Genomic DNA, 14,297 nt, shown 5'->3' with positions numbered 1-14,297 from the left:
GTTCTGACCTCAATAAGGTAGCTTTCCATGTTGATCCCTCCCATCTTCCACTCCCTGTATGCTTTCCGCTTTTTCTTAATCACCTCTCTGAGAGCTTGCTCCTCCAGCTTGGTCTACAACTCCTGCCTATGAATTTTTTCCCCTTTCTTGGGATGCAGGCTTCCGATAGCTTCTGCAGCTTTGATTTAAAGTAATCCCAGGCCTCCTCTGCCTTTAGATCCATAAGTTCTTCAATCCAATCCACTTCCCTAACTAATTTCCTTAATTTTTGAAAATCAGCCCTTTTGAAATCAAAAACCCTAGTCGCAGATTTATTTTTGTTAATCCTTCCGTTCAGTTTGAACTGAATTAGCTCATGATCACTTGAACCAAGATTGTCCCCTACAACCATTTCTTCTGTGATGTTCTCATTATTCACCAAAATCAAATCTAAAATGGCATCCCCTCTAGTCGGTTCAGCAACTACTTGATGAAGGAATCCAGGAAAATCTGAGCCCTATTATTATTACTAGCACTCGTCCTCCAGTCTATATCTGGGAAGTTAAAGTCTCCCATGATCACGCAGTTTCCGTTAGTATTTACTTCATTAAAAACATCCATATCCAAATTAGATCCCAGCGGTCTATAGCACACCCCAAGTATTATCACAGGGAGGGCTCTAGTAATTTTCTTCCCCAATGTGATTTTTGCCCAGACAGACTCTGTCTTATCCATTCCATTGCTTCTTATTTCTTTACATTCTACCTCCTCATTGATACACAGTGCTACTCCACCACCTTTACCCTTATTTCTGTCTTTCCTAAACAGCACATACCCTTCAATACCCATAGTCCAGTCATGACTACTATTCCACCATGTTTCTGTTATCCCTATAATATCTGGTTTCACTTCCTGCACCAGTAGCTCTGGTTCCTCCATTTTGTTACCTACGCTCCTCGCATTAGTGTGCAAAGATCTTAACTTTTGCTGTTTGGCCTCGCTCACATTCTGTACCCTATTAGACACGGTCATTCTACAGCCAGTATAACCTATTAGACTGGTATCCACACGGCCCTTCCTCCTTACATACATTCTCCTACCCACAGCTGTATCCTTTCTTACTTCGTTTTCTTCCCTCTCAATGCTAAAATCCGGTGTGGAGATTACCTGGACATCTCCCCCAAATTCCTAGTTTAAAGTTCTCTTAATCAGTTCTGCCAGCCTCCATCCTAGAAGTCTATTTCCTTCCCTACTCAGATGAAGTCCATCCCAAGAGAACTGTCCTCTGTCCATGAATGCATCCCAGTGGCCATACATCCCAAAGCCCTCCTTATAGCACCACTGCCTAAGCCATCTGTTGATAGTCATAATCTTGTCACACCTTTGTTGCCCTTCTCTAGAAACAGGCAGAATCCCTCTGAAGATCACCTGAGCCTTGATTTCCTTAAGCGTCTTCCCCAGCCTAGCATAGTCTCCCTTTATACTTTCCAGCGAGAATCTAGCCGTATCATTTGTTCCCACATGAAGGATAATTAGAGGATTCTTCCCTGCTCCCTTTAGGATCCTTTTCAACCTCAGGTCTACATCCTGTATCTTAGCACCTGGAAGGCAGCACACCCTTCTATTCTCTGGATCAGCTCTGGTTAGAAGCCAGTCTATTCTTCTCAGTAAAGAGTCCCCAATCACATAGACCTGCCTTTTCCTGATGATGGTGCTCTTCTCCCATCTATCCCCTTTTCCCTCTGGCTGCAAGTTCTTTCTATTCCTGTTCTCCCTTGTAATCCTCTTCAACCCATCCTGTATCCTCCTTTTAGTGAGACTTTTGATGCAGTCCCACATAACATTCTCAAGGAAATGTGATCTAGATGAAATTATTATAAGGTGAGCACACAGTTGGTTGAAAAACTGGACTCAGAGTAATTATCAATGGTTTGGTGTCAAACTGAGAGGATGTATCTAGTTGGGTCCTTCACGTAATCTGTCCTGGGTCCAGTGCTATTCAACGTTTCCATCAATGACTTGAATAATGGATTGGAGAAAGTGCTTATAAAATTGGGGGATGTCACCAAGTTTGGAGGAATTGCAAGCAATTTGGAAGACAGGATTAGAATTCAAAACGACCTTGAAAAATTGGACAAATGATCTGAAATCAACAAGATGAAATTCAGAAAAGACAAATGCGAAGTACTACACTTGGGAAGTAAAAATCAAAAGCACAACTACATAATGGGAACAACTGAATAGGCAGTAGTACCACTGAAAAAGATCTGGGTTTAAAGTGGATCACAAATTGAATATGAGTCAACAATATGATGCAGTTGTGAAAACGGTTAATATAATTCTTGACTGTATTAGTAATAGAAGTGTCACATGTGAGGTAATTGTCCCACTGTACTCATCACTGGTAAGGCCTCAGCTGGAGTGTTATATCCAGTTCTAGGTGCCATATTTTAGAAAAGATGTGTACAAATTGTGGACTCCAGAGGAGAGCAACAAAAATGATAAAAGGTTTAGAAAATCTGACTTATGAAAAAGTTTTAAAAATTTGTCTAATCTTGAGAAGAGAATGCTGAAGAAGGACCTGATAACTCTTCAAATGTGTTAAGATATGTCATAAAGAAGATAGTGATCAATTATACTATGTCCACTGAAGGTAGGTCAAGAAGTAATGGGCTTAATCTGCTGCAAGGGAGATTTAGTTTAGATATTAGGACGAACTTTCTAACTATAAGGTTAGTTAAGCTCTAGAATAGGCTTCCAAGGCAGGTTGTGGAATCCTTGCCAGTGGAGGTTTTTAGGAACAGGTTTAATATCTATCAGGGATGGGCTAGTTATACTTATTCCTGCCTCAGTGTGTGGGGTGGACGAGATGACCCTTTCCAGAACTACATTTCTATGATTCTGTGATCTTTCGTGTATAGACAAGACCTAAGTCCTATTTTAAAAACTCATTTAGCAGCCAAAGTCTCTTTGAAAGATAATGAGTTCCTAAGTCACTTTTAAATTCTAAGTTGCGTAAGCACTTATAATTCTAAGTTATGTAGTAACTTTAAAAATTTTTTACCCAATATACCCTTTTCATTGTATATAAAATGGCCTGCTGTAACACCTAGGCTACTAAGAATAATTTTGAAGAAGCTTTTACTGAGGATCCTTTATAACTTTACTTCATCAGCACAGATATTGGACTACATATGAAACAATATATCTCAGGATTTTATATTACTGCTCATCACTATAGTATCTGAGTACATACGGTGACATGAAATCCCAAACCAGATGAAACTCACCTGGGTTTCCTGTTTTGTTACAGATATGTAACTTGTGGCAGATTTGTGAACTTGGGCTGAATTTCAGACCCACTGAAAGGATTTATGGTTCTGACCCTCACCACGGCAAAACTCTGTGCTTTCAACCTGAATTTCAAAACAAAAGTCACTGGCTGTGAACTCAACCAAGTCCATCTTCCTCCTCCCCACCCCCATCCATTGTGGTGTTTGGCACTTTAGGCAGTGGGAAGCTGGGGCAGAGTAGGACCTCTGAGAATAATCAAACAAGTTATTTTATCTGAAAGACACTAAATATTAGGCAAATAGATGACATCTGCAGTGCTGCATTGATATGTGGTTTCATCTGTTATATAGCACTAATGTAAGTGCTGCCAATCACAAACATTTCCCCAGAAAATGTTTCATGGCATCTCTTTGTTGAACAGAGTAAAAATAACTAGACTTTCCCAATGAAAACTGGGCCAGGAGACCCAGGGTCTTCCCTGCGAAAATATTGAAAAATTATGTTTGGAAAATGTGTTTTTATGTGCACAGAGAGGCTGTCAATATTTCTTTGTAGCTAGGCTTGTAATCAACTTTCCAGCTCACTCCTACACCAGCCAGGAAGCAGGTCTCCATTCTTAAATGCCCAAATGGTTTTGATCAAGGTAGACCTTAGAAAATCAGATATTAGGGATGGTTGAGGTTTACCGTCTTAAAAATGTCATCTGTCTTCAGTCTTGTCTGTCATATATGTCTGACAAATATTGTGCTACCTTTTTATGGTATTTGGGCTGGCTTATTACATTGTGTTGTATTATAAACAACTAGAAAAGCTGTTTTGTCATCTACAGCAATTGTTCATTATGGAAGATATCTCACTACTGAGGGTGAGCAGGGAATCAAGGGAGGGTCTTCACCAAGATGGCAGCTTCTGCCCTGGCCCTTATGCGGCTCACCTATGTGCAGCAATGTTCCCTCCCTCCCCACACCCCAGCGACAGCAGTGTGGTGTGGGAAAGTTACCCTTAATGGGGCAAGAAACAAAGCAGTTCTGCAGGAGCAGATTGCCCAGTATCTTAATGAGAGTTTCCTGGAGACCTCCAAGGCAGATTTCTGTGAAGGGAGGGAGTCAATCGACACCCTGTTCTGCCGCTCAGTCTAGGCATGTGGTGGTACGCACAACAAACAGACACAAGCCTGCTTTCTGCAACCCGCCTGCCCCACAACAACTCGCTTCAGCGATTCACAAAATCAAAGCCACTTACCAGGGGCCTCCTTTCCTGTTTGTGCTTCCCCAAGATCCAACAGCTGTGACTGGCTAGCCTCCTCCTGGGTAGAGAAGAGCTCTGGGCTGCATGCATCTCTCACCTCCAAGTCGTCCTCTGCCTCTGGGTCCCCCTCACACACCTTGTCCCAGATTTCCTCCTCCTGGCTTGGTCAACTCTCGACTGGCACACGAGCCATCACAGTATCCTCAGTCGCCTTTGCAGTGGAGGTGGGGTCGCCACCGAGTATTACGTCCAGCTCTTTGTAGAACCAGCAGCTCGTGGGCGCAGCACTGGAGTGGCGGTTTGCCTCCCACGCCTTGTGGTGTAGGCATTCGGCAGCTCTTTCACTTTGACCCTGCACTGAAGTGTGATCCAGTCATGGCCCCTTTCTGTCATGCATTGTGAAATCTGTCCATAGGTATCATAATTCCTACGGCTGGAGCGTAGCTGGGACTGGACAGCCTCCTCTCCCCAAATGCTGATGAGATCCAGCAGCTCAGCATTGCTCCAAGTGGGGGATTGCCTGGTGTGTAAAGCAGGCATGGCACCTGGAAAGATGCACTGAGACCACTGCACATGTCACCAAGCAAACAGGAAGGGGACTTTTAAAATTCCCAAGGAATTTACAGGGTGGAGATGACGGTTGGTTACCTGAGGGCAGGGCAGTAGAGTTCAAACAGATGACCAGAGAAGCGAGAACAGGCATTGTGGGACACCTCCTGGAGGCCCATCGCAGCGCTGTAATCGCTAGGGTGTCTACACTGGCACTGTGGCCCTGTACCCCTGGCGCAGACAGCTGTATGCCTCTCGTTGGGGTGGTTTTTTTACAGCACTGAAACTGCACAGTTTCTGTGCACTAAGTGGCTTGGCTGTCTGTACACCTCGGGAGTTACAACACAGACAGCTTCTTTACTGCACAGAAACTTGCCAGTGTAGCCAGGCCTAACTTAATCATGTCATGAACCAAAGCAGTTGTGTCCTTGCCAGGATATTGTTGTAACAAGTTTACCGTTTAATGGGAGTTGTTCCACAGACAGAAGTCTTTTAATTGATCTTTAAACACAAACCGCCCAACAGAAGTATTCCTGGGGGATATCTACTGAATGATGTCACATGCCAGAATAACTAATTGTGCATTTGCCAAAAAATTACATACTTGCCATGTGATTGTTTGCCATCCAGTGTTGTCACTTAACATGAGTCACACCAATGACATCATTTACCTGCTGCATAACTTGTGGGTTACGTAATCAGTTGCCGAATAGGTCTACCTATGGTTATTTTGGCCTGCTGCTTCACTGCTCTATGGCCAGACGAGGATGTAAGTATCTACGGTACCACAGCAAGAGGATGATGGGGCATTACCTGACAGTGGACATTCAAAGCCATTTTCAGCTCCTAGAAGAATGTTGAAATAACTCTTGATCCAACCAAGTGGAGCTTTATCAAATGGTAGTAAGTGGAGGTAAAGCACAGTAGGGACCTCCTTTGCTCTAAGAGTAAAGTGCATAACCAGTCATACACTGTGGCACCCTCTTCTTCTCTAGAAATCTGGAAACCGCTCAGTCTACCACTCCCCCTGCACCATGTGTCTGTTCTGTCTATTTAGATTGTAAACTCTTGCAGGGCCGGGATGTCTTTTTGTTCTCTTTGTACAGCACCTACCACAATGGGGTCTTGATCCATGACTAGGGTTCCTAGGCACAATGGTAATACAAATAATAAATAATATTTTCCCATGTTTCCTGACAAGTAAATCACTTTTCCCAACTTCCTACATTTCATTTTTGATCAACTAATAACATACCATATGTGAATAGCATCTGGTGTGGCCTCCGTTGTGTTAAGAGTTATATAACACAATTCTAATGAGGTATCTCTAGATGGTGGAGATGTGATAGTCTTCACATAGATGAAGGTGGAGCTAGTTGCTCATTATAAACCTGATTTTGACCCACTTGTTTACCTTTAATATCCATCTGAAAGTTTAGTTCAGGTTAGAATTTTTATAGAAAATTTGGGGAAAACTGGGCACGGTAAATTTGGGATTTGATTGTTCAAAACCATAAGTGGTTTACATCTCTCATACATATTCTGACATTTTTGATTCATCATAATTCCAAAATGTTTGGACTTCAAAACTCTGAATTTGGTTTATTTTGTTTTTCTGCTCCCATACAACATTAGTGACTTTTGTTGGATTGAAGGGTACGATGTAGAGGACTTTATTTAGTTATTAAAAAGCATTAAAGATTAAATGATTATTAAAGATTATTAAAAAGATATAAAAAGTTTTTATTCCCAAGTGCTATACTTAAAGGATGTATCCATAATGCCAGCTGTTTAGTTTTAACAGAAATAAAAAGATCAATAACTTGACACACAACTTATTTTAGTAACAGTTTTATTCCTTGATTTTCAGTGAAAATTAACTAGATAGATTTTTTTAAATAAAAGCTTACATAGTTTGAACAAAATAAACCATGCAGATAAATGGGAGGAAAGCATTTTGTATTTCATATGGAAGAAAAGTGGAATCAGATAGATACAGTCCTCTTGTCTGTAATTTGATGGAAACTCAGTACAAAAATCTTCTATAGATTCTGTTACATTCTTTCTAGATTATGTGCCATGAAATCACTACCTTAAAAACAGAATTGGGGAAATTGCAACAGAAAAGGCAATTGAGTAAACATAATTTAATTCTATCTCAAAATGCAGACAAATTAGTAGAAAATAGTAACTGTTTCCAAAAATAATACTGCAATGACAGTTATCGTCCCCCTCCCTCCACAAACACAGGGCATGATCTGAGGAATAGTAAATGTGAAAATGCAAAGGTTTATAAGAAAAGGAGTACTAATGGCACCTTAGTGACTAACCAATTTATAAGGTTTAAAAGAATGTTGTTCCTGTCAGGTAAGCACAGTAAAGAGATGGAAATCAGTTTCACTTTTTACAATGACTTATTAAGCAGTGCATTAAGAAATGGAGCCTGGATTTATTCATTTCAGTACAAACTGAACAACTTTAATGGTTCATGGTCTCTATTCTTACATTACAAAACAATATTTTCAAACCCCGAGGAATGCTGAGAAGGGAAGAGAAGTAGAAAAACTGACAATTTAAAGTGAAGTTAGAATAAATGTATCTCAACCTCCATGAACTATGGACTTCTGGAATGCTATTGTGTTGGTGGCATAGGGTGTAAATTTCTTTTGTATGAAGATAGATATCAATTCTTAAATGTACATTGATATTCTGATGTTGAACATTTGATTTTTGAGGGTTTTTAAATTTTTGTTTTTAGTCTTTGTTTTTTTAGCTCTACCCATTAAATACAGCAGTTATGTAAAAGTAAAAAGGAATGGGAGAAAATAGAAGTCCACAGTCAATGTGTATGATTATGATAACTAATAATGTTTTATTAACAGCATTTTTGCACGTGATTTATTGATAAGACTACAGCATAAAGCTACATTTAAAAAAAAGTTTTTGCATAGCTCTTAAAAATGTCACAACTTTGCCTTTGCAATTGGTTAACATTGCTGTGACATTTTAAAAAATGCTATGTATTAAATACAGGAAGTATCCAGGTAACACTGCAAATATGGATGCAAAAATGAGTTAATTCTCCCAAGCAACTGAAAGGTTTTTAAGAATGAGAATTGACATTAGGAATCCTGTAAATTTACAAAAAAACACATTGCCCAATGTAAATAGCCACAGTGTAGGGAAGGGACATAAAAAGGGGCACATGGGAGGGGGGAATAGTGACTGTTAAGGGCAGTGGTTCTCGGTCTATTTACCATTGTGGGCCACATCCAATACCACCTGTATGGCCCTGAGGATGTCACACGGGCCACATCTCTGTGTTGATTGGGCTGCAGCCAGCCCATGGGCCTCAGGTTGAGAACGACTTGTCAAGGGCATGGGAAATGGAGCCACCCGGGGTGAACGTTTGAGTGGAATGGAAGAAGCTGTGCAAGGATGAGTATGATCTGTGGGGTAGCAAGTCCATTCCTACTCAGCTAGCAGCCTCCATACAGACTCCTATTCTGGAGGAATTTGTAGTCATTCGAAAAGAGCTAAAGAAATTCTCAAAACACTTTAAAATGGAGTTAAGATTGCAGATATGCTTCACTAACTTAACAGAGGTAGGAAGCTTTACAACAACACTGTAGATTTTAAAAAGTGCTTTTTAAAAAGTTAACATATTAAAAACAAATAGCAGCTGGGAAGTATAAAAGTGGACACTGAGCGGTCTTCAAATAGCCTTAACTCTGGCCAAGGTTACTACCCTGAAATCAGAAGTCAGCCTTATCCATAAACTTCATAATTCCTCAATGCTACCAGTCCCATTATATGCTCTCAGTGACATTAGAGAAGTTCTGCAGTTTTGTCTATCAGAATTTACCATTAGTGAAACCATTGAATAATTATATGTTTATGTATGGTGGATGTCTGCAACTTAATACAAATAGGATAAACTAGAAAGCCACTTTTCAAAGTTAAATAACTTAATGGTTTAAAAAGCTGTTTGCCACACTTACTACTTAATGTATTTCTGACATTTAGTCACAACAGAGAGCCAATCATCTGAAAGAAACAGGAAACACTACTTTTTAGATAAGTTTCTTTTAGATTAAGCATTATTTATTGTGAAGAAAAATGCATTTCAACTGACTAGCTTCATGCCATGTTTCAGCCCCATGTGAACAAAAGCAGCTGTGTTGGAAATCCATGGGGGAAAAATGGTTTAAGCTGGAAATGGCAACTTGCCCTTAACGATAGCAGTGCTGTGGATGCATCACTAAAAGAAAAGGTCCAAAAGTTTTCAGGTGCACCTCAACTGCTGTCAGTTTAATGGAAGCAATCTGCCTTTCAGTTCTTGTAGGACAAGATTTGCTCGAGTGCTTTGCCTACTGCTAAAGCTTTCCCTTTGTGTATAATATGGATGATTTAGAAGAAGCTGTGTCAGCACTGATTTATACATTGACAGCTAAGGATAATAAGATATGGGCAAACATACAGCTCACCCTTTTACAGATTAACCTGCAGACTGCATTAGGCAAATTTGATGGCATTAAAAGATTTTGCCAATTTGTCTGGAAACAATTTCTCTTTTGTGTTGCGTCAAGGGTAACATTTCATGCCATTGTACTAATTTAAATGGCTTTGATAAATTGTTCCAGAGGTTAGAGAATAGTACTATAGATATATTTTGCCTCTTTAAAATAAAAAGGCTATTAACATAATTGTTAAATGAAATTAATTAGTTAAAATCAAAAGAGTTCTTAGGAACATAGGTTTAAAGAAAAACACACTGCAGTACAAATATTGTGCCAAAATGATTAAAAAATGTGGTCAGGAAATTATATTTTGGTTTTTGTTTCTAGTAAACAGAAACACTATTCCAGTACAGCTACAATAGTATAGTGTTTCTGTTTACTAGAAACTAAAAGAAAAATACATATGAAACTTCAGAGGCAATGTAAAAGTTGCTATATTACAATGAAAAAAGATGTAATGATTTCTTATCCAAGTAAAGGGTTACCACAGGTTCACAAAAATCTCTGGAAGTGCTTTAGTAAAAGCCTTATTAGCTCTGATAGGTAGTATGTAATGAGAAACACAAGGGGTAAAGTTCATTTGTATTATGCTCATATTCTTAGTATTGTTCAGCTGTGTAGAAACGTGGATTTCGTATCTGAGTGGTTGTTAATTTCAGAAAAGTGTGTATCTTTCTTTTTTCAGAGGAGTCATGTAGTATGTACTGTATTAATGTTTTGAGTTGAAAAAAGTAATAACATCCTTCAGAGAAAAGTTTGTAAATTTTTCATAACTTTAAGATTAATAATGTATGAGATGGCATTGCTGAGTTTTACTTCCAGAATTCAAGTGCTCCTTTATTACATCCTATCTGCATATAGTTACAAAGAACACAAACTATGCAAAAATCATACACTGAACGTTATTGCAGAACAAATGCTAGATATATTTGGAGCAGAATTAAAGAATGTAACTAAGAAAATGTGTATGCCTAGGACAATGTTGTTTCTTCATTTCGAACAATTCTAGAAGGAAACTGCCTTTGAAAAATTCTAAAAGTGGTCTCTCTTGCTCTTTCTTGCCAAGGATAGTGAAATTAACATGCAGCTGGTCTTCTCTGATAAATGGATTCTGTTAGGTCACTGAGGGGATGCATGTGACATTAAGTGATTTACAGTCCTTTACCTTAATGAAATTGTTTCAGTGAGATGACGCTGAGAGCTTTTAATGGATAGCTTTTCTTGATGTAATGAAATTGCATTCCTTTGGCATTTAATATAAGGTGCAGTTATTATTTACTGGAGCTTTCCCAGAGCTGCTGTTTTACGCAGACAGTTCAGAACAAAAAGAGATTTCAGTGGCAGCATCAAGGCCAGAATGGCGTGTGACATTCTTAAGCAGATGAGTGTATTTGTGAGAGCGTTTCAGTTACTGTGGCCTAGCTACACAGACCCTTTAGGAGGCTTTCTTACACAGCGTTCATCTCTTTTACCTATTTCCTCATAATCTGTTTAACAGGCAACTGGATTACAACCAGATCAGCTGTATTGAAGATGGGGCATTTAGGGCTCTACGCGACCTGGAAGTGCTGTAAGTACTGCTTGTATCTCTTACTTTTAACTGGAGCTCAGTATCTAGGGAGTACTAATGTAAAAGCTTATCTGCTAGCTGCAGCCTGGGAACAAAATGGTCTAGTGAAAAGATGTCTTAAAATAATCCACTGTGATGTGTTGTAGAATGGTAAATATATGTATAAAGACATATTATTTTGCTCACCCAGAAAAGCATTTAACAAAATAATCAGATGACATGTATTGTAAGAAAGAGACACTTCCTGAAAAAAAAAGTACTAATGCATCCATTATTTTTGTGAAATATTTTTCATTGCTGAAGTGCTACACACTTTAATATTGCTTTTGTTATGTAATTTGTTGTAGATAACCTCTATCTGCCTGTTTATCTATCTATATCAAAATGATAAATACATTGAATACATTTGTAATAACTGTTTTCATTAAGCTACTTTTTCAGTAAACAGAACCGTGATATCTGCTATGTAGCCTGTCCATTCATTATTAAATGCTTTTTAACTGGTTTTTTTTTTATACACAATGTATTTATGGCATTGATTGAAGGGTTGGGTTGCACGTTGCCTTGCTTACTTTTTTCTCATGTTGAAATTGCTGTCAAATGAGGATAAAGGTAACAAAATAATCTACAATGACCCTTGACCTGAAAATAGTGACTATGATGAGTAAAATGTCTAATTCCTAAAGAATTTGAGGCACAGGATACATTCTTTAAATATTTCCTCTGTCAATCAAAGTGTCACATTCCTTGGTTACTTTTATACATTTAAAGAAAGCAGGAGACTTTTTTCTCTACCAATAATAGTGCTTCTCTGGATGTCGTTTTAAATCACCCTGACTTCAAACGACTTGGAAACCCAACGCTAAATTAAATTGGTGGGGGGAGAGAGCTTTAATTCTTAACTTAATTTTTGTTAGTAATTATGTAAAATCAAGAAGCTTTTCCGAGAACACACATTATCTTTTTATGAATAGAATCCAAAGGATAAAATATGAGCAACTTAGGGGAAAGGTGGCAGTTATTCAGCAGCTATTGAGCTAATCTATGATTACTATGAGTGGGTAGCTGTGACTATTTGTTTTTAATTTTTAACATTTTATCACATTTCTTGGTTTTAAGTCATTAGAGTCAAGTAACCAGATAACTAAAATGTTGCTTTCTCTTTTTTAAAATGTGTTAAAATATGCTGCTTATTTGATATTAACACATGTGACTTGTAAAGTGTATAAATGGGTGGTTTGTCAGCATACCTGATGTACTGTGTGATTTTTATCCGCACTTTCCAAGGAACTCACCTGTATCACAGGGTAACTTATATTTTCACAGTGCTGGTTAAGGCAGTTATCATGTTACCTTACTTTAAATATATAGCCTCCTTTAATAGTACATTTTATATATGTCCAAAAGAAATGAATTTTGAACGTGTGTTTTAATTAAATCAAATATTATTAGTACTGCTTTACTACTATTATTTTGACTGCTCAAATATGGTAAAAATTCCCATAGACTTCAATGGTCACAGAATCAAAACCATACAAATTATTAGTATTGCACCACAAAGGCAGGTAATCATGCAGTATTTTGTGCCTGAATGAATGAATATATATATTATTATATTATATATTATATATTTATTATATATATTAATATATTATTATATATTATTATTAGTTAAATATGTAAATAAAACGTAATCTTGAATTAAATCATTTGATATGACAAACAGTATTATAGAAGAACTTAAATTACAAACAAGGTTGAGACAAATATGTTGAATGGAACTCTAAATTGCACCTTCACAGCAGCCATATTGTCTAATAAATAAATAAAAGTTTAAAAAAAAAAAAAAGAAGACGACGACGACATTCAGGTCAGTCAATAGCAATAGTACATTGAATAATTAGCAACACTAAATATATATGGGTTTTGCATTTGATTGGATTTATTCTGTCTGTATTAATACTGTGCATGGAATGTGTATCTTCTATCAACATACAAGTGTATAATAGAGCTTTTAGTATGTCCTGTACCCTGATTCAATCATGTTTTAAAATTTTGTGCTAAAGTGACAGGTCTTGTACAGTTCTAAAATAAAATAACTTTCCACCATTGAAATACTTTGGTAACATTGAGGCGGTTCAGAGGTTATTATAATTAAAGGGATGCATTCAACTTGAAATCTAGACTATTTAAAAGAAGAGTTAAAAGTAGTTTCAGGTATTACTACTGGCAGTGAATCCTCCAGAAAATTTCTATGGCTTTCAAATTTCCTATTTTTTAAAATGTTTTTCTTTCCACTGTAGCTGTGTGACTGAAGCAAATGGGGGAAACTGACTATGCAGGCGTGATCCTGGCAATTCACACAATGCTGTTAAGTTCAAAGAGTAAACAAACTGCTAAAATAGAAACAGAATTTTGGGGGTTATGTGTAACAGGGGGTGAAAATATTTCAGATAGAAGTATGATTTTTTTTAAGTTGGCAGTGTCCCTTTAATGAAAGCCATAGATTTGGTTTATTAGATGGAATTGTTTATGGTCTAATCCATTAAGTTACTACTAGCTACTGTTTTGCTGTATTCCAGCAAATAAATCCATAGAATTAAATTGGTGCAACATAAGGGGAATACAAGAACGGTCAAAGAAAGAAATAATTAGTTAAATAACCAAACACCAGAAATATAATAAAGTGTTTATAAAATCTGTCCTATTTAAGTAGTATCAGAACTACATAAATGCTCACTGGTTTGCGTTCCCTGTTTTAAAAAGGTGTACCTTGGAAGTCACCCATTAATAAGTCATGCAGGGAGACTCATAGGAACTATATATTTTTCATTTGGACATTGTGACAGAGAGTCATATAAAGACCTAACAGTGATCATATCACCATTTTAGACCCTTTTCTGGCAGTCTCATCTTTGCACTAGCCCTATGCAAAATGTCACTTTTTTCAAGTTGGACACATGTCCTTATCTTTTTTTCCTTTCTTCCTGATTCTACTCCTCTTTGGTTTCTGTACCCCTCAGGGCACACAGAGGAGTTCCCTTGTGTGTGGGTGAAGAGAACAGAACAGAAATCAGTAAGCACAGTGAAGTAAATTTGCAAACATCGCACCAAAAATTAACTCACATAGCTACCAT

The 14,297-nt window shown here is 37.7% G+C and overlaps 1 protein-coding gene across 8 annotated transcripts in view; it reads left to right on the top strand.

Annotated features, from left to right (window-relative positions):
* SLIT2 (slit guidance ligand 2) overlaps positions 1–14,297 on the top strand; it is a 423,995-nt gene that overhangs the window by 264,037 nt on the left and 145,661 nt on the right. For all 8 annotated transcript variants that reach the window (XM_084626161.1, XM_084626159.1, XM_084626160.1 and 5 more), the window contains exon 6: positions 11,089–11,160. In XM_084626161.1, coding sequence (XP_084482287.1) covers positions 11,089–11,160 — 72 coding nt within the window. The remainder of the gene's footprint in view (positions 1–11,088; positions 11,161–14,297) is intronic.

The sequence above is a fragment of the Lepidochelys olivacea genome (assembly GCF_965140295.1).
Source record: "Lepidochelys olivacea isolate rLepOli2 genome assembly, chromosome: 4".
NCBI classification, from domain to species: domain Eukaryota; kingdom Metazoa; phylum Chordata; order Testudines; family Cheloniidae; genus Lepidochelys; species Lepidochelys olivacea.
Note: the sequence above shows the minus strand (reverse complement) of the source record. Positions and strands in the feature narration are given on the sequence as shown.